Below are 21,731 nucleotides of genomic sequence, written 5' to 3' on the forward strand. Positions count from 1 at the left end.
CCTATTAGAAGCCATCATCGGCCAAAAAATGCCCTATTTGTCTAGCCATCCACTTTCAAACTTACCTATATCTTTAACTATTCTTATCTTGTTTCCTCTTATCCACAGAGAACACAATGTTCATTCCTCCTTTCTGAAACTAACTCTTTCATTTCCTCTTCTCCTCCTCATCTAAGATTCCCAAAATGTCCCAGGCAGTTGGACACTCCCTCACATGGGTTCTCTGTGTACACTTCTATGTTTACAGTGCCGGCTGATTATCACTTCTGTGCATGTGTCTGTCACACCCAAGAGACTACAAGCTCCTCAAGGGCAGGGGTCATAACCCACTCATCCTCATATCCTTGGCACAAAAGAGGCATGCACTAAGGTGCACTGGAAGCCTGGATTCGCATGGATAACAGGATTCCCATGGGACAATGCATTCAGAGTTTCAGTTATGAATTAAATGTTCAAATAATAACAAAAGCCTACACATCAAGCACCAGGCTATCTTCTAAGAGCTTTGCACATATCAATTCATTTAGTCCTTATAACAACCCTATAAGCTGGGGACTACTATTAACTCCATTTTACAGATGAGGAAACTGAGGCTTGAGATTAAATAACACATGCAAGTCATGAAGCCATAAGTAGCAGAGCCATAAAGCCCAGGAAGTGTGGTTTCAGACCCAATCATCATGTCATATTGCCTCTTAACCTCTGGCTTTGAACACTTCCAGTGGTAAAATTTAGAAACTACCTCAGTGCCCATGCTCTGATGGTAGCTTGGGAATGGGAAATACTGAGTGGATCAGATACTTTCTGTCTGGATTAGTTCCCTACTTACCTTCCCTTCTTTTTAGATGAAAGTCCCAAGGCTAGCTTCTCTTTGTACTGTTAGTATCATTGTTTTGCATCTTCTTTTCTATTACTGAGGGCTTCTAAAGATTTTTATGGCTAGCATATGTAAAGAAACAGACACACTGACAAAATGACAGTAAAAATCAGATTACCCCTACAAGTGAATAGTTCCCTGAGCTTTATAAACTCTCTTTCTTCATGGGGAGTTTCCCTCTTTTTCGCAATAGACTGAGCATTATAAGGCAAAAGAAATCAGGACTAAAGTAATATTCATCTATACTTCAGAGAAAAAACAAACCACTGTTATTTCCTTTTCAATCCACTTAAGGCAGTCTACCCATAGGGAAGGAGGCTACTGTACTGTCCACTAAACCTCTCTCTATGCAGGAGCAAGCAAAGACATGAGTTAGGAAGACTGCCTATTCTGGAATTTAAATGGGGAAGAGGCAGAAAAGGAAGAAAAGGAGGAGGAGACAAGAGAGGGGGTAAGGGGTGAGGGGGAGGAAGAGAATATCTTTTTATGTCCAACTTTTCCTTATCATTGACTTTATTATTTTCATTCCCTCTCATTTTCCTATTTTTTAAAAAATTTAGAACACAAATTTTCCAGCTTGAAATTTACCTCTACATAATCCCTCACTCCTGCAAATGCCCTCATTTTTAAATTGCCGTTAATTCTCTCAATACCTCTTTTTTCTGGTTAACAAAGAAATGTGTCTTACGAGGGTAAGGCATCTTTGATCTTCATGTGGGAAATGTCATTGTAGAGGGCAATGGAAACCACCTCTTCCATGGGGCAGATGAGGCCGTACTCCTCACACCCATTTTCAATAACCAGGGGATCAGACTTGTGAGGGTCAAACATGATGTTGTTAGGAGTGACAATCATGACGCCTCCAACTACACCCTGCAGGAGAGATGGATAGGACAGAATTACCAGAGAGGTATGCTTTCAACAACCACCATAAAAGCTTTATAACTAGCTCATAGTGCCATTCCAATTGTTTTGTGACCCAGAGTATCAGCATCCTACACGACAGTCACATCTCTTCAATGAGTGTTGAAAAAAAAGCAATGTTAGCTCTGTGTTGTGGGGCAGGGAAAACACATTTGCCTTACTCTGGCAATCACATTGACCCTGGTTCCAGCACAGAAAACAGCACAATTAACAGTATGACCTTGGGTTACTCATGTGTGCCTCAGATTCTCCAGATGCTTGTCCATAAAATGAGAGGGGTTATCCCAAATGTTTTCCCAATTGGGAACACCATGCTTTACAACTCACTCAACAAGAATTTACCATCGGTCGATCAGGTAGGTGCATGGTCCTGTACTAACGGAACAGCTATTCTTGGGGTGATGGTGCCAAAAAACACCTAATATTTTTGTCTAAAATGTTTAAAATGCATAAATCCAGCAAAGACTCAACATAAAGAGGATTACAAGATATTCATCGCCAAAAGTGAATATAGCTGAACTATGGAAATTAACCACTTCCCATCTGTCGATTTTTTTGTACTGTGGTGGCTTGTGTGTTGCTGTGATGCCAGAAGTTATGCCACCAGTATTTCAAATATCAGCAGGGTCACCCATAGTGGACAGGTTTCAGTGGAGCTTCCAGACTAAGAAAGACCAAAAAGAAAGGCCTGGCGATCTACTTCTGAAAATCAGTCGAACCTTATAGATCACAACAGAACACTGTCCAACTCGCTTGCTTTGGACATGTCTCCAGAAGAGATACAATTGCTGGAGGAGGACATCATGTTTGGTGAAGGAGAAGGTCAACAAGGGCATGGGAGACCCTCACTGAGATGGACTGGTACAGTAGCTACAATATTCTGGCAATTGCAAGGATAATGCAGGACCAAGAAATGTTTTGTTCTACTGTACATAAGCCTGCCATGAGTTGGAGTCAACTCAATGGCAGCTAACAATAATCCATGGAAATTAAAGGCAAAAAGCAGTAACTTCGTGGGATCTAAAAAAATCTAAAGCTTGGTTAGATTACATTATAGACCTTGATATCCATGGAGATACATCTACCAGGGGCAGCAGAATACAGATGACTCCTTTTCGGTAAATAATTTATTTTGTACTCTTAATGAGTTTACTGATCGTTTTTGCAAGAAGTTTTGCATTTTATGCATTACTTACTTTTGGGTACAAAAGTTATAAATGCATTTCAATAACTTATTTTCCTTTTATTTAGAACCTGACATGAACTATTATGAGCACAGGAATCCACTTTACACAACATAACCCCTCTTGAGAGGCTCACTAAAAGTTGCATCTGTTCTTTGTAAAAACAACAGCAACCAAAAAACTAAACAGCATGACACAGCAGACATTATTTTTAATACCAGGATCATTAGCAGCAAATACAGGGGAGAATTTATCATTTTTCAGGTTAGGTGCTAAGCTCCTTACATGAATTATCTCTCTTAATTACCACACCCTATTAATTAAGCTTTATTATTGTTTCTATTTTATAGTTGAGGAAAACGGAAGCTTAGGAAATATAAATACCTTGCCCTTAGTCTCAGAGCTAGTGGGTGATAGAGCTGGAATTTAAATTCGTTGAGTCTGACTCCAGAATTTGCTGTTAAATATATATGATACTGTCTCCCTAACAATTTATAGGTCAAGAACTGAAAGATAAAATGATAATCTAAGGTCACAAAGAATCACATTTCCACTCAATGATCACATTGCCTCAATAAATAAAATGGGAGGTGTCCAACAGAGGAAGACTAATGGACATTTGTCAAATCTTAAGCTGAAACTTTGGGTAAGATATTTTAATGTAACATCATTTCCAGTAACTTGCAGCCACATTTAATTTTCCATAAATTCCCAGAAAATGAAACAAATTGCACTACCATATACCTTTCCATCAGTGAAGTATCGACAGTTCATTTTTAAAAATTTTACGACGCCTGGCTCATCTTCTTCAGACGCAGATGATAAGACTCTTTCAATAGGTTTTAAGGCCTTTCTTGCTAAATCAGCATCCTTAGAAAGTAAAAATTTCCAAAATAAATACAAGCAGTATTTCAAAACAAATTAATTATATAAAGCATACCCTATAAGTTCCCTGTAAGTAAACTTTTTAACTTGAACATTAAAAAAAAGGCAAAAGTCTTTCGTCCTTCAAAAATATTACAAATACAACAGGTACCCAAATCACACTAAGATTTAAAAACAAAAACAAAAAACATGTGTATGAACCTACAAAACTGAGTCATTAAACTCTTTAGAAAATAAACTAATATGAAATAATGCATATCAAACTCATGATTAAAATTCTCTAGAAAAAGGAGACTATAATAAACTATCAGTCTCATCAGACATTTAATTTCATAATTTTATCCAAGTCATGCACATTTGACTTTGAGAGTTTAAATGTGAACCAACTTCTCTTGGATAGGATGTGTTCTCTAAAGGAATGACAAATTATTTACCCTACCTATTTGGGGGAAATTTTAGATGTAACCTTATGAAAAATAATATGTAGAATTCTGTAACTCACAAAAAATCTTTTTGATAAATATGAACTTCAGTGCACGAAGGGCATACGTACAGGCAGTTTATCATATTCTGCATCTGATGATGACGGAGAGACAGTAGCACCAGGGCTGGATGATGATAACCTTAAGGTACTGGAAGGAAAGTTGGCATCTGGCACAAAAAGAACCTGAGAATGGGAGAGGTGTTGGGTAAGTAACAAGAATCAGGCAAACCACTAGCCAGTGTTTAGGGTGGTTACTCTGTGCACAGTATGATGTTAGGTGTTTGTCTAAAACCTAACTGGCTTTTGTGAAACTCATAAGCTATGTGGTGTCTTCTAGACTAAACCATGAAACAATGCTCAGCAATATGAGAGTGTGTATATTGTTGGAAACTACTGAACACACCTGTAGACACTGCAGGAGCTCACAAAGAAGACAGCAAGGTAGTATTCAGGGCAGGCCATGTGAAGGAAGTGTGCCCAAGTGAAGCCTTGAAGAGTAAGTAGGATTTGACAGGTAGGGAGGGAAGAACCTTCTAGGGAAGGGGACTAACAATATAATGAAATAGAGGAGAGAGAAGCATGGCATGCTTCTAAACATAACACCTACACCAGGTGGAAATGGAACAAATCCAGGCTTGCTAACTCCCAGCAAGCTCTGAGTGCTAAAGTACGTAAGGTCCTTAACTGAGAAACTGTACAAGGTAATAGCAATACAATAATCTTAATATTTTCTCCATCAGTGTCTGGGTTACCTAAAAACAAAAATAAAAATTCAACAGATTATTTAAAATAGTCTCCTTCTAAAAGATGTTCGGTTCCCTAAATGTTATTATGATCCCGTTATTCAATACTCTTAATGAGACATGCTACATTTTGGCTTACATCACATACAGTCTTAAAATGTTGACCTCTAATGTTATAAAACAGAATTCAAAGCTAATCATATAACAACTGATCAATATTATTTTTCATTGTCTCCCATCCTTCTAGTATTGTCTGTTTTAACATTAGTCATTTAAATCTAACTTCAACCCAGAAAAAATTTGAGGCAACAACAAAAGACACGTTAAAATAAAGGTAGGAAAGTTAGAGTCAAGGGGAAATAAGATGAGGACTGATTACTACTAAAAATACGTGCTCCAAAATCACTAAATACTCACTGAGAGGTGGGCCATAAAACTGGCTGAGTTTCCAAACAAGCAATACAAAGAGATGTAATTAATTAGTTATATCATCCAATTAGTTACAGAATTCAATTTCCATAAAATAAAAACAATTCAGTTTCTCAAGAAGAAGTACAAGCATTCTCCCATGAGGTCTCATTAAAAAAAAAGAGGGTCCTAAACTAACAATTCGCCCTCGACGCACTCACAGTAAATACGATAACCAATTTGGGTGACTGTTCTTTATAAAATCTTCAATTCCGATGTCAATGGCAAAAATGCCCAAGCTTAATTCTGTAAAAGCAACTTTACAAAGGGCTACAATGGTTTAGTCTTGGTATGCAGCTCTCTTACTTATTCTACATATATCAACTAGAGCAATGCGTGGATAGCATTTCTTTCAAGCAATTCTCCGTAAGTATTCGTTTTTTGCATCTGAGCTTTTGACAAGTATTTGGCAACACAGGTTGAAGTTCTAGTCTCAGACACATTCTAAATGGCAAATCAAAGGGGTACTTCCTATGCTTATACAGTTAACTGCACTAGAGATAGAGGTGACATTTGAAAGCTGGGAAGCTCAGCCAGAACACGTGCCACCTCAACATGGAAGTGAGCCTGGGTCACAAGCTGGGGTGAAGCTGTCCTAGTGCCTTCAGTAACTATTTCTGGATTTGTTTCAACACATAGGGAAATGAGCATTTGAGGTCCCCAAGTTCTTTACCATAAAGCTGTCAATATTTTAGTCTACAAAAATTGTTTAGCCATTGTGCCCCACGTATATTAAAAAAATCTTAAAGTATCCATTAGCAAGGTAACTTCCTAGCGTACTCAAGATAAACTACTTGTAAAAGTATATTCTTTGTCTCCTAAATTCAAAAAGATTCATACTGTATATCCTCAAATTTGCTATAAGTATTAGAACTAATGGCCAAACTCAGGACCTCTGAAAAAAAAATTTTATGCCTCAGTTCTTTAAGTTTTTCTGAGTTTGTTTTTTTGGCTTTTAAAGCAACAGAAAGTTTAGAGTGAGATTTTAATTCAGTAAGCTCCCAGGCAACCTCCTTTGTAAATCACCTCTCACATTCAGCCACTGATCTGGCCAGACCAGTTTTCTTTCCTACTTCAAAGTGATCATCAAACCAACCTCTACAAGGGTGAGCCTTAAACTTTCCAGAACCAGAGTAGCTAAACCAGGTTTTTATTTATCACATCTACTGAAATAAGAGGGTTACCTACACCTCCAGGTATCAAGACAGAGTATTTAAAAATCCTGGAAAGCAAAAAGTCAGCTGGAAAGCAAAAGCTCATCTACAGTTTTTGAAAGCTCCTCAATCTATTTCACTCTTCTTGGTTCCCTATCTTTGACAGCAAAACCATGAGTACAGAAGGGTCCTGGAACAACTGAACAGCACATAACTAGTTCTATAAGGGCCAGACAGCACTGGAAAGGCTCAAAGGATACCTGAGATAATGTGGCCCAACACCTAATTCCAGAGATTAGGAAACTGATGTCCAAAAATGAAAGTGACTTGCCCAGGCCACGTAGCTGCTACGAGGTCAAATGGAAACAAAACTTGGGGGCTCCTATTTCTGGTATTTTTGCCATTATGGTAGGCTGTCTCCAGGTAGCACATTAAAACAGTTTTTATACCTCTTACTGGCTGCTGGACCTTATTCCAGTACCAATGAACTATTTTGCTTACAGACACAGTCAAAAAACAAGGCATCTCCAGAAATTATTTTACTAAGTTTCAGTGACTGAAGTCTTTAGTCTTGAATTAGTAAATGTGAGTCTAGGCTCTTTTCTATGAATGCTATGTATTATACAGCAATACCTCAAATTATAAGATAAATCCAACAATGAAAGAGACTAAAATCTGTTAATTTTCTTAGAGATGAAAAGTTATTAATTTCTGAAAAGTGTTAATGCATACTTTCCCCAATTACCTGGCATTGAAAGTACTGTGTACTAATTCCTCCTTTTGACAAGAACACAAATACCAAAAGCACTGTAGTACAAACTGGCCAATGTGTGCCTTTGTTGGCTGCATGTGCTGATCTTGAAAAAAATACAAAGAACATTATCACTATTGTCTGAATGATGTTGTGTTTAAAAGTAGCAATATCCACCCTGAAAGAATTAAATGTCACTACAATGTAGAGAGGGCACTTGGTAGCACAGTAGTTAAGCATTTGGCTGCTAACCAAAAAGCTCAGCAGTTCGAATTCGCCAGCCGCTTCTTAGAAACCCTATGTGGCAATTCTACTCTGTCATTAGGGTTGCTATGAGTTGGAATAGACTTGATGACAATGGGTTTGTTTTTCATTTTGTTTTACAATGTGGAGAACCGACTGACTGTTTACCAAAAGGTTGGCAGTTCAAAACCACCAGCGGCTCTGCGTGAGAAAGATGTGGCAATCTGCTTCCGCAGAGATTTACAGCCTTGGAAACCCTACGGGGTTGCTATGAGTCAAATCGACTCAATGGCAGTTGGGTTCTGAGTTATAATGTAGACAAAGGAATCCCGGTAGCACAACGGTTAAGCATCTAGCTGCCAACTGAAAGGTCAGCAGTTCAAATTCACCAGTGGTTCCGTGGCAGAAAAGACCTGATGATCTGCTCTTGTAAAGACTACAGCCTAGGAAACTCTATCGGACAGTTTTACTCTGTCCTACAGGGTTGCTATGAGTAAGAACTGACTTGATGGCACACAACAACATAACTCAGAGACACAGTACGATGCTCTAGTAAGTCAACAATGGAACCCAAACATGCTCATGGTGACCTATGAGCTCCACAGATGGGACTGGGAAGCTTGACTTGAACTAAGATCTTCCAGTGACTGAATCATTTAAATTTATTGACTGAACATAATTTTTTAAAGTGGAAATATAGGAATATATTACCTTACACCTGTACAAAGTTGAATTGGCAAAAGTCGCGTGATAGATATATTTACAACAATGACCAGGGGAAAAAAAAAAAAAAAAGAGTAGCAGCTGAGGCTGCTCATGTACAACCAAAAACCTCATGGGATTTGGCTCCTTGGTTTGGAGGTTTAGGGGCATGGTTTCATGGCACATCCCAGCTAACTGGCCTAATAACGTGTTTAGTGCTTCTGTTCTACTTCCTAGCTTGTTGTATAGTGCCTGGGATCTTAAAAACTTACAAGTGGCCACCCTAGGCATGGCAATTGGTATCCGTTTGCCTGGAGCAACAGAGAGAGTCAGGAATAGGAGGAGGATATGGAATGCATGGCTAATGAACAACTGCCTCCTTTGCCATGGGACCAGAAGAACTGGATGGTGCCTGGCTACCGTTATTGAACATTTTGATGAAAGATTCTACAGAAGAATCCTGGTCAAAAGGGTGAAAATGCGGAATAGAATTTCAAATTTTCATGGACTACAGACTTTCCAGAGCCATGGAGGCTGGATGCACGCTTGAAACCACTGCCCTGAGATAATCTTTAAACCTTAAACCAAAAATATCCCCTGAAGTCTTCTTAAAACCCAACAGTCTAGCTTAACTAGTAAAAACTGTCTGCCTTGAGCATTATGCTTTTTTAAGAACTATCTATATGAGATCAAAGTGACAACAGCAACTTGAAAGATTAGATAGGAACCTTAGGGGGCAGTGAGTTTATGTTAATGGGTGAGGAACAACTCAGAAAAGCAGCGTGAGAATGGATCACAATTCAAAGAATGTAATCGGTGTCACTGAATTGTACATGTAGAAACTGTGGAACTGGTGTATGTTTTGCTGTGTATATTCTTAACAACAACAACAACAATTTCAAAAAGGGAAAAAATATATAGAAGTTATGAAAAAAAAGTTTGCTAGATTAATCTAGAGTGACAAAATTATACATTTTGACAATTTCATTCAGTTTCACAAAATACTAAAAGCCCGGAAAAAAATTGTGTATGGTCTTTTGTTGATGGTCCTGCTGAATTCGTCTCTGCCTTTGGTCAGGTCGACCACTCTTTTCAACCTGGTACCACTGTACCAAATCAAGACAAAAAAGACAAAGATTCTGCCTAATTTAAAATAAACAATGACCAGAATATATTCCAGGAGTGGACGAAACTGAAACTTGCAATTTTGAATTAAACATTCTAAGAACATTTGTTAATACAACAACAACAAAATCACATTAATTTAGAACTTCTCTTAATGCCCTAGGAAACACCCGCTACACAAACTAGCAATCATCATGATAGTCTCTGTTAATCCTTTGCAAAGCATTCCTCTCTGAACAGCTCAATTTTCAGTGTATTTGGATTTAGAGGAAAGACTGAAGCAACACACATTACCATTAATGATAATCCTGTCACACTAATAGTGAAGCATTAAAATGGCAGTAAAAAATAAATGAAGAATTTCTAAAGTCATATTTAACAATAAAATAATTACCTGGCCTGGAACAATAGTATGAGTGAAAAGTTTGTTCAGTTCTACTAGTTTATTGGGAGTGATGTTAAACTTCAGTGCTATGGAGTTTAGAGTGTCCTGGCTTCCAGTCTAGAATAATCAAACAAACAAGGCTCGTTACACATATGAAAAAAATATCTTTTGCTAGACAGTATTAATCTATTCACAATGAGTGAATAAAAACAATTCCATCCAGACATGTCATGACAGAAAGAGAGAATATGTTCTCAGTTCTTAAGAAAACCACATAACTGCAAATTCTTAAACACAATTCATGTCTGGGCTCTCTCATCTTCAAATATCACTGTCCAGTCATAGATTTCTAAATTTGCTCTGGCACAAGTTAGGAGTATGGAGTAGATGTCCATGAGGTATAATAAAAAACTGTAAGAGGAAAAGAAGCCAATAAACATACAGGAACGGGGGAGTGGGGTTAATTTCTCTATTTCAACCGCCTGTCTACTTGCCCGGCCCTTCACTGCACTCTAAGCTCCTGGATGGAGGCCTGCTCATGGCCATTTTCCTTAGTGCTCAGCACAGCGCCTGACACGCGAAAGCACTCAAACACTTGAAGGATGCATACTGTGGACGGCAGGGCAATCTGAAAGAAATTCAGATTAGCTACCAATGATTGTTCACTGTCATTAAGTTGACATTTTCCCATGGCCAGCCAAATTTAGAATTATTCTCCAAATCTAGAAGAACCTGTGATACAGATCCCAGTTATACACTTTGTTTTTGGGTGTTTTGTTTTGTTTTGTCTTCCAGTAATAGAGGAGGAAGAGGAATAAAGAAGGCAGTGAGAAGATGAGAAATATAATCAAAAAGCTCCACCCAGGATCATCAGACAGCCCTTGCTAGTGGTAGGTCACTTTGGTCAATGTTACTAAAAGTTCCCATCTACAATCCTGGGTCAAGACTGGTGGCTGTCCCTACAAGTGGAACTGGCTACACCAGCGGAGTCTTGAATTAGGTGGAGATATGGGGAGGCTGCAGGAGGAGGTGAACTGACTGGGGAGAAGGTGGAGACATACAAGTGGAATTAAATGCATCAACTAGTTGAACTGTCTTAGAATATTGATAGGTTATGGTTACAGAAGAGGTCCCTGGGTGGCGCATATAGTTTGTGCTCAACTACTAGCCTGAAGGTTGGTGGTTAGAACCCACCTAGAGGCACTGCAGAAGAAAGGTCTGGCAATCTGCTTCCATAATGATTAAAGCCCAGAAAACCCTATGGAGAAGTTCTACTCTGTAACACGTGGGGTCGTCATGAATTGGATTCAACTTGATGGCAATAGTTTTGTTTTTGTTTTTTTTGTTAATAGTTACAGAAGAGGTCCCTGGGTGGTGGAAATGGTTAATGCACTTGGCTGCTAACCAACAGGTTGAAGATTCAAGTCCACCCAGAGGCACCTCAAAAGAAAGGCCTGGCAATCTATTTCTGAAAAACCAGCCACTGAAAACCCAGCGGAGCACAGTTCTACTCTGACAAACATGGGGTCACGCAGGGTCACCATGAGTCAGAGTTGACTCGATGGCAACTGGTTACCATTTACACATTTTAAGTTACAGATACCACTAGCTTCAAAGCCTTTCTAGAAATGTTTTATAAAATCACTGAAAATTTAAGTAAACAATGTATGCCCCTACTTCTACCCTGTGCAAAATCATCTCTAGCAAAAAAAGAAAAAAAAAATTTTAATATACATTTTTTCAATATTATATACTTACATAATATACTCAAACTCAGAGGTTTTCAGGGTTTAGAGTTAGTACAAGATACAAATTGAGAATACAGACTCTGGAGCCAGACTGCTGGATATGAATTCTGGGTCTGCCATTTACTAGTTGTGTGACTTTTGCTTAACTTCTCTATGTCTCAGTTTCTTTACCCATCAAATAGAGCTAACTGTAATATCTGCTTCATGGCACTTACTTCACAGTCAGCGATCAATAAATTTGCTTCATATTTTTATGAGTAAAGCTTGTGGAAGATACAGCGCATGGAGGGCTCAGTGAAGGAGAAAAAATTTAACAATCGAGTTATTATATAAGGGTAAAACATACAAAAAGAATTAGGCCACAGGCCCTGAGAGGAATGCTGGGATCATTTAATGTTTGCACTAAACCAGAATGCTTGAACATTCACAGCTTGGGAGCAATATAAGCAATCTGGTAAGCACTAGTTCGGTTCTCTAACTACGAAACTTTTATTTCTAATGACAAGTGCACAAAATAACTTGCCAAGTAAAACTAGTCTCCATAACATATAAATCAAACAGGGAGGCATATCTATATTACTATTTTGATCACTTATTTATATTCACTAATTTATCTGGGCTTTGGTTATCACTCTCACTGCACTCCTTCGTATATACTATATAAACGGACACCTAGCAAACAGCACTCCTCATTTCTTTGAAGGGTCTTGTGAGTCACTGCAGGACACACATGGATCTTAAGAATTATGGCTTTAGAATTAGCAGTGCTATCGTCGATAAATAATTTAATCCAACATCCTCGAGTGCCTGCTATGAGGTAATGCACTGTGCCAGTGTTACCGGCATCAGCAACACATTTCAGATAGTGGTAATGTGAGACGTAATCACCCCAAATCCTTTCTGGAAATAAGTGGGCCTGTACACCACAAAAAGATGCCTAGAGATGTTCACAGAGCACTGAGCAGGAAATCCCTGTGCTCGGGGCTCTTCAGCATGACTCCACAAAGGCTTGGAGATTTACCATTTCAAAAGAAACACCACTGAAGGATCAAGTCTTGCTGCTTTCCTTATGAGGGCCTGGCACGGCATAGGAATAACAAATATAAAACCAACTGACCTTAGGGGAACACAACCAGGAAATGGCAATGGCATTTGATTTCTATTTAGAAGTCGAAGAGAACACTCCGTGATAATGCTATTTCATAGTGAATTAAAGCAGATCTATAACTGAGTGCCCAGATTGTGCCAGGCCTTGAATAAATAAGATATAGCTCTTGGCCTCCAGGAGCTCATCAAGCAGTGAAGGAGGTGAGCACATGACACACAGTGTGAAAGTATAATAATGGACACATTTATAGCCTTATTCTTCTACTGATGCAACAATATTGAGTGCCTACACTCTGCTAGCACCAGGAATACAATGGTGAACAAAAAGGGGTCCAGTCTCTTTTCATGGATATATGAATTAGGGCATGAGACAGGTATTAAAATAACAACCACACTAAATGAACCAATAATGTTAAGCTGAGATAAAATATGTAAAAGAACATGATTCTATGAGAGAGTAAAATGAAGGAACCTGACCTAGACTTGTAGGATGGTTACAGAAGGTAGGCATGACTATGGCGAGTGAGGGGAAGATGTCAAGGATAAAGGATTTGGCTTGTACAAATACGTGGATGAAGGGGTCACTGCTTCTTGTAAAGGACCAAGGAAGCATGGAGGTCCAAATGGATGTGTTGAGTATGTAGATGAATATATGGTTTTGGAATTCAGAAGGGATGTCTGGTATGGAGACCTAAAACTGGTAGTCATTGGTATATCAAAGGTAATTCCAGTCACAGGTGTATATGAGATTGCTGGGAGGAAGTATAGAGGGAAGAGAAATGGTCTACAACAGGTCTTAAGCCTCATGATTTAATACGTACATAAGAGGAATGCAGCTAAGAGGCAGGATGTGTCACGGAAAAACATTACGCCAATCTACCAGTATTAACAAGTATTTGAACCATCTTGTTCATACTTACAGTGTATTCCATAGTACCATGTGGCTTCTGAACCACCATCTTCTTCTCTTTTTTATCATGTGTTTTGTTCTGATTGTCATCTGAAGAATAAATTGTATGTAAATGAGTAATTTCATTTTCAGCAACTGAAGATGGGTTTACTTTACAGTATATAAGACCTCCTCTCGAAACGATAAAAAAAAGCTTCAAAACACCAATAAAAAAGTGGACTAAGGGCACACATATGCAATACTCAGAAAAGTATGTCATTAGACAATGAACATATGAATAAATGATTAACGCTAACTGTGAGAAAATAATACAAATAAAAACAATGAGGTAATTAGTTATTAACATAATAGTTTAAAATGAGAATGCAGAATGATGATGAGGTTAGAGTAAAACCAGTGCAGTCTTGATATAAATGATACATATTGCAAATCAGCACAGCCCTTTTAGAGAATGATTTGGCAATATGTGGCAACAGCCATAAAAGTGTTCTTTCTCTGACTCAGTAATCCTTCTCTTAGGAATTTATCCTAAAGAAAAATTCAAAAAGAAGAAAAATGCTGTATGTCACAGCATGTGGTCAGTGCAATATTATTTATATTAATGAAAAGCTGGAAACACTTATATATCCAACAACATATTAAATTGAACCATAGATTTTTGCTGTTTTTGTAGGTCAAAAACAGCCAACTACTGCCAGCTACATATAAGTCAACCTAACTGTTACAGTTAAATGCATCTTGATGTAGTAATCTAACAGAATGTTATCCAGATTAAAAAAAAACCATAGAGACATATTGCAATGGATAAAAATTTAAGTGACAAAAAGGATATAAAATTGAATTGACTATGAAAAGATGCTCCAACTTATATGTGATCCGAAAAATGCAACTTGAAAGGTATCGTTTTACATCTATTAGCCTGGCAAAATAAAAAAACTGGGTAATTTAGGGTTAGTAGAGATGTGAACTGCTACTAGGAACGGAAACTGGTAAAGCCATTCCAGCAAATTAAGTACAGAACCTGGATAAGCTAATAATCTAACTCATGGATGTACATCTTCCCTAGGAGGTATACACTTTATGTGTACCATAAAGTGACAAGTGTCACCTATGGCAGTGGGAAGCTGGAGGGTAAACAAAACGTGGTGTATACACACTCTGGGGCATTAGGTGGTAATGAGAAATAACAGATCAGAAGTATACACAGTGACATGTTTAGATTAAGAGAAACAGAATGGGATCTACAAAACAGTATCATTTATGTACCTTTAAAATGTATGCAAACAAAACCACCACACACATTTTTCAAGGACATAAACAAATAAAAGGCTATACACTACATACAATAGATTGGAGTGGGGTGAGGAAGAAAATGGGAGTGGGAAATGAGGATAGAAGGGAATTAATGAATAAATAACAAAGGGCTCAGCTCTGACCAGTGATGACATCTCATGAACTGAGAAATGTGATTAACTCAGCCTTCTACACTTCAGGTCCTACACACACACACACACACACACACACACAAATATATCAACAGTATAATTTCATCTACATATAAAATATGGGTGTACTGGATGAGACCTGGAAGGTAACCAAGAAACCTGAAAAGAGTTAATTCCCGTGGGATGGTATTTGACTTTTAAAAATTTCCTTTATACTGTTTAAAAATAAAAACCAAGAGAGAAAAATATATTTAAGCAGATGCTGCCATTAAAAGTCATGTTCTAGACATTTGTACATTCAAATAAGACTATTCATAGAACCAGAGACCCTGAGAATTCCTCTAGACTATATTAAAAAAATTACCTCACTACCTTCCAGTGGCCACATCTAAATTACTTCAGGAAGATGGGACTAATGACTATGTGTTATAGATATCCAGTTCTCCAAATAAGAAGATTTCTACACAGCCTACCCAGAAACCCAATCACAGTATTTTCCAACTCTTTTATAAGATAAAAAGTGTAAAAACTGGTTTGTATAGTTCTGGGCACGTAAGCAATAAATGTTAGCAACACTCTTCTTTCTTTTTTCCTTCTAGAGAGTCAGAAAAAAAAATTGTTTTTGTTTTACACACATGGAAGGTGGATACCCCAGGCTTGTAACTCCCAGATATATTCTTTCAAGGGACCCTTTGGCATTAGGTTAAATGTTGTTTACTCCTCTTAACATCTCAGCTGCACTCTCTTTGTTGTGCATTCCTGTCCTTTCTCACTGTCACCATAATCAGCTGTCACTTGAGATCTTCTTGCTTTCAAAACAGCCTCTTTATATCCCTTTGTGGGCGCTTCCTGTTTCTAGAACCTAAGATATGCTTCCCTCTTCCCATCTGTGGCAGCTTCTGTCCCACACCCTTCCATAAGCTATACATCATGATCTCTAGCTGCCAGTAGGGAGTACTATTATAAGACACATCAACTCTTCACCCAGCTGCAAAAGAAAAATGTGTGCTGGATGAACCTTTCAGGGTAACCATAACTAGATATTCCTGAATTAGTACAAAAATCAAATTACTTTCCATTGGCACAGGTGGGTAGGCTAGAAAAATGACAAAAATGGTAACATTATTGAAAAAGAAGAAAAGAAAAAGCCTGTCCCTCTGGGGTCTAAGATTTTGAGATAGTTGAGATTAGGACTGTGATGTACCCATTTTTGAATGTCTTGTGCCTTAATATGATACCTGACATTTAAGGTTCAATGAATTTCCCAATATAGGTCAAAGAGCCTGATGAGTTTGGTTGTGGGCCAACACTACACTGATCAAATCACACGCACCTGTCAAAGACCCCAAATGAATACTACATTTTAAAGTTGACCCAATATAGAAAGCAGAGGAATTGGAAAATTCTTAGGATCTTATTTAATTGTCTTCATATCATTGCAGCACAAGGTAAGGTTTCATATTACTTCCTAAACTTTTTTTGCAGTGAGTTTTAAAGATGGTTATCTAGTAAGTGAAGTCCCGTATATCTTACCAAGCCGAGCTCTGCAGCACCTAGTCCACAATGCACTGGTGAGGTTTCTGGCCCTAGAGAGAGCCGGGAAGAGACCTGACCTGCGGCAGGGAAGGACTGCTCTTCTGGGCTTTGGGACAAGGTTCCAACTCCAGTGTTTCAGGCTAGGACCCATGATCATCCCCAAGGGTGGAACTGTCTCCCACTGACACTGACACCTCTACTTCCAGCTTCAGGCCTTTATAAATCTACCCAAACGCTGACCCTCTCCCTCCTCCTTTACAGGAACTTGAGGCAAACGTAGCCGAAGGATCCACTGCCGGAGGGGCAAGTTAGCCAAGCGTTCCTCAGAAGCCATTCAGAGCAAAGGAACTGAACTTCTTAACGGCCCCACCCCCAAAATGAAGTTTTCAGAGTGGGATTTTCCCAGTTTAGTTAAGGAAGTAACTGTGGCAAAACTGACAAATACCTAGAGAAACGAAACACAGGCCCTTCAGCCTAGCCTACCTTGTTCTGCATAAATTCGGGGTCGTGGGGCAGGTACCTTTGTTGTCCTCAACCCAGGTGGATCTGGTACCCTGCCTACAAGTCTTGCTTCCTCCCTCCCAACCCCTACAACGCTAGGGGTGTCGGGAACCCAATACTCTGAGCTCCTGAATCTGAGAAGATCCCCAGGAATGGGTTTACTGAAAGAAACACTCTCTCCCTAGGCATTGGGAGCCCAAGAAAGGGGAGAACAAACTCCCTACGACTTCAGGTCTCCTTCTTTTTTTCCCTTTAGAGCATACCTAAGCAAATCCACTTGCAGAAGCAGATGATTCCAATTGCAGGACAAATAATTAGAATGTACATTTTAGATATAAACTGGAAACTGCATGTGTTGGTTTTGCACAAAAACAGGCACGGAACCCTAACCTAAGCTCTCCCCAACTCTCTATAGTACCGCTGTTCACATGCAGCCATCTGGTGCTGAGTCAGCCTCTTTACGTTAACTTCTGGCTGCTCTAGCACCTCCTGTGTTGCTGGTGCTGATGGCAAAGCAGCTTCAAACATCTGCTGAAGCTGTTGCTTGAAAAGGGCCATACTTCGCTCCAGAGTGGTGAGAGCTGAATGAGTCTGTATGTACAAGAAGTTTCTTTCTAAGGGTCCACTTTTGGTCCTGCCACTCAGGGCATGTGAGGTTACAATGGTGCACAATGCAGCCTAAAACACATAAAGTCATCTTAACCAGTGCCTCTTGCATGTTCAAAAGAGCATTGAGATGACTAGCATTTTCAAACACGGCCTCCAAACTGATCTGGGGTAAACAAAAGAGCTTTGAAACCATTCTGTTCATCTCATACTATGGCTGCTGTTCCTCATAAAGACTAGAAGACATGACACCATGTTAGTACTTAAGTCTTTACAACTTGGAAGGAGTGCTCTCTAATTTTATATTACCTAGAACTGGGAAAAAACAACATTCTTTTAGTTAACCTAACAATTTCTTTTTCTTTTGGAGAGGAAAACAAAGAGGAACAAATAGTCCACTTTTCACCAGCAATTTTTAAAATGTAAATCTAATTATTTGGGACTGGTAGATATAAAAGAACAAGATGCTGGCAACCAATGGTAAACAGACAGAAAATCAGACCAAAAATGCAAAGTCAACAAAACTTCCAAAAGCTTTGAAAGTAATGATGCTAAGAGTTGAAGAAAATAAACTTGGAAGGGCATGCAATATTAAATTCAAATAGATATCTGTCTGTCTGCTATGTATTGGGTATTGGTAGAGGCAGAGGAGGAGGAGAGGGAGAGATGATAAGAGTGATTATTCTACAGGACGTTACACTCTAACAGGCTTTCTCAAACTCAGCACTATGGTATTTTGGGCTGGATAATTCTTTGTTTTGGGGGGATCTGTCTTGTGCATTGTAGGATGTTTAGCAGCACCTGGCCTATATCCACTAGATGCCAGTAGCAACCCCTCTTCCCAGCTGTGACAACCAAAAATGTCTCCAGACATTGACAAATGTTCCATCAGGGACAAAACTGTCCCAGTTGAGAACCACTGATTTAATAGGAGTGATACGACAAAAACAAGACAATCATTCTAAACAGAAAATTGTGGTGATGATGATGAAGAAAATTAATGAAGTTGCCCTTAAGTGGCTACTTAACTCTGTGCCTAGCACTATGTGGTAAGTACTTTACATGCATTACCTCATTTAATCCTATGACGTAGGTATCATCATTATCTCTATTTTATACGTGAGTAAACCAGGGCACAGAGGGATTAAGTAGCTTGGGCACTTCTAGTATTCTGTGTATGTGTGTGTTTTGAATAATACTTTATTGTGCTTTTGGTCAGAGTTTACACAGCAAGTTAGGTTCTCATTTGACAATTTCCACACAAAGTGTTCAGTGACATTAGTTACATTTTTTACAATCTGTCAGCATTCTCTTTAATTGTATTCTGGTTGTCCCATTTCCAGTCCTTTAGGTTCCCTGACCCCTCATTTTCTCATCTTTGCTTTAGAGTAAACGTTGTTGAACTTTTGGTCTCATACAGATGGTTTTTTATTTTGTGTGCCACCTGCTATTTTGCTAAAAGGTGATCTCAGGCTTACTTCTAGTATTTTTATTTCAAGTTTCATAGAGAAGGCAGGAGTCCCTGGGTGGTGCAAATGGTTCACACACTCAGCTGCTAATCAATAGGCTGGAGGTTTGAGTCTACCCAAATGCTCCTTGGATAACAGCCTTGGCAATTTACTTCTGAAAAACTAGCCATTGAACACCCTGTGGATGCTGAGGCTGCTTATGTACAACCAACACCTCGTGGAATTTGGTGTCTCAGTTTTGGAGGTTTAGTGTCATGGTTTCATGGGATATCTCAGTTAACTGGCCTAATAACATGTTTACTGCTTCTGTTCTACCTCCTAGTTTGCTGACTAATACCTGGGGTCTTAAAAGCTTGCAAGTGGCCATCCAAAGCACGACAATTGGTCTCTATTCTTCCGGGACAACAGAGAAAGAAGGAGAGTTAGGAATAGGAGGAGGATGTGGAATGTGTGGCTAACTGCCTCCATGAACAACTGCCTCCTTTGCCATGAGACCAGAAGAGCTGGATGGTGCCTGGCTACCATTACTGAGTATTTTCATCAAAGATCCTATAGAAAAATCCTGATCAAAAAGGGGAAAATGCAGAACAGAATTTCAAATTTTCATCTGACTTCAGGCTTTCTGTAGCCATGAAGGTTGGATGACCCCTGAAACTACTGCCCTGAGATAATCTTTAAATCTTAAACCAAAAATATTCCCTGAAGTCTTAAGAGCAAACAAGTCTCTCTTAACTAGTGAAAACTGTCTGCCTGAGCATTATGTTATTTTAAGAACGATCTATATGGGATCATATTGACAACAGGAACTTGAAAGATTAGACAGGAACCTTAAGGGGCAGTAAATCTGTTAATGGTGAAAGAACAACTCAAAAAAGGAGGGTGAGAATGGTTGCACAACTCGAAGAATGTAGTCAGTGTTACTAAATGGTACACGCAGAAACTGTGGAATTGGTGTATATTTTGCTGTGTAAATTCTCAAAAACAACAACAAAATAAAAAAGAAAGAAAAGTCTGCGGAGCACAGTTCTACTCCGACACACATGGGATCACCATGAGCCACAATCAACTCGATGGCAAGCTGGTTATGGAGGCAGCATCTGGGACAGGCCTAGAAGAGTTGGGTAAGCTTTGGCTATCAGAGATGGTGGGTGGGGAGTTCCACATGGGCTGAAACAATGAGCAAAGGCACAGAGGTGAGCAGAAAGGCATAGGCCTCAACAAGACACGGACAAGCTGTCTGATGTTCGCCAAGTATAAAGTAGATAGGGGATTTATGGGAGGTAAGCCTAGAAAGGTAATTTGAGACCCTAAAGTGGAATCTTTGGAGACAAACCTCGTTTGGTAGATACTAGGGAGTCTTTTTTTTCAGCAGTGAAGGAACATGCTAAGAGATGCACATCAGGAAGAACCTTCTGGGTTAGAACCTGGGACTGACTGACACCCAGGGAGGGACTCAAGGCATAAAGACCAGTAACGGAATCATGGCACTAGTCCAGGGGAGAGGTAATCAAGACTTCTATTAAAATGGAGGCAGAGGGGATGAGAATGCAGCTGAGATGCCAGATACTTGGCCATTGACCAGGTGAGGAATAAAACAAAGATGGTATAAAGGATCATTTGAAGATTTCAAGCCTCTGTGAACTGAAAGAAGTTAGTGCCACTGATAGAAATAGACAAGTCAGGGGGAGGACCTTATCTTTTCCAGCTTTTAGAACCAAAAAACCAAGCCAAACCCGTTGCTGTCAAGTCAATTCCGACTCATAGTGACCCTATAAGACAGAGTAGAACTGCCCCTGTAGGGTTTCCAAGGAGCATTTCACTGACTATGCAAAGGCATTCAACTGTGTGGATCATAACAAATCACGGATAACACCGCGAAAAATGGAAATTCCAGAACACTTAATTGTGCTCATGAGGAAACTGTACATAGATCAAGAGATAGTTGTTCGAACAAAACAAGGGGATACTCTGTGGTTTAAAGTCAGGAAAGCTGTGTGTCAGAGTTGTACCCTTTCACTATAGCTATTCAGTCTGTACGCTGAGCAAATAATCTGAGGAGCTGGACTGTATGAAAAACAAAGTGGCATCAGGATTGGAGAAAGACTCATTAACAACCTGTTATGCAGATGATACAACCCTGCTTGCTGAAAGTGAAGAGGACTTGAAGCACTTACTGGTGGAGATCAGAGACTACAGCATTCATTATGGATTACACTTCAACATAAAGAAAACAAAAATCCTCACAACTTGACCAATAAGCAACGTTGTGATAAACGGAGAAAAGACTGAAGTTGTCAAGGATTTCATTTTACTAGGATCCACAATCAACACCCATGGAAGCAGCAGTCAAGAAATCAAATGACACACTGCACTGGACAAATCTGCTGCAAAAGACCTCTTTAAAGTGTTGAAAAGCAAAGATGTCACCTTGAAAACTAAGGTGCACCTAACCCAAGCCATGGTGTTTTCAATTGCCTCATATGC

General features: G+C 39.1%; 1 protein-coding gene across 14 annotated transcripts in view; it reads right to left on the reverse strand.

The window, feature by feature from the left end:
• Positions 1-21,731, reverse strand: part of NCOA7 (nuclear receptor coactivator 7) — a 203,078-nt gene that overhangs the window by 57,870 nt on the left and 123,477 nt on the right. For 13 of the 14 annotated variants that reach the window (XM_023737166.1, XM_023737163.1, XM_023737164.1 and 10 more), the window contains 5 exons: positions 13,701-13,780; positions 9,935-10,042; positions 4,424-4,537; positions 3,730-3,855; positions 1,566-1,750 (listed from right to left, as the gene is read on the reverse strand). In XM_023737166.1, coding sequence (XP_023592934.1) covers positions 1,566-1,750; positions 3,730-3,855; positions 4,424-4,537; positions 9,935-10,042; positions 13,701-13,780 — 613 coding nt within the window. Of the gene's footprint in view, positions 1-1,565; positions 1,751-3,729; positions 3,856-4,423; positions 4,538-7,464; positions 8,106-9,934; positions 10,043-13,700; positions 13,781-21,731 lie in introns of those variants that run through there. The other variant, XM_023737165.1, reaches the window with a different exon arrangement.

The sequence above is a fragment of the Trichechus manatus genome, unplaced genomic scaffold (genome assembly GCF_000243295.1).
Source record: "Trichechus manatus latirostris isolate Lorelei unplaced genomic scaffold, TriManLat1.0 scaffold00098, whole genome shotgun sequence".
Classification (NCBI taxonomy): domain Eukaryota; kingdom Metazoa; phylum Chordata; class Mammalia; order Sirenia; family Trichechidae; genus Trichechus; species Trichechus manatus.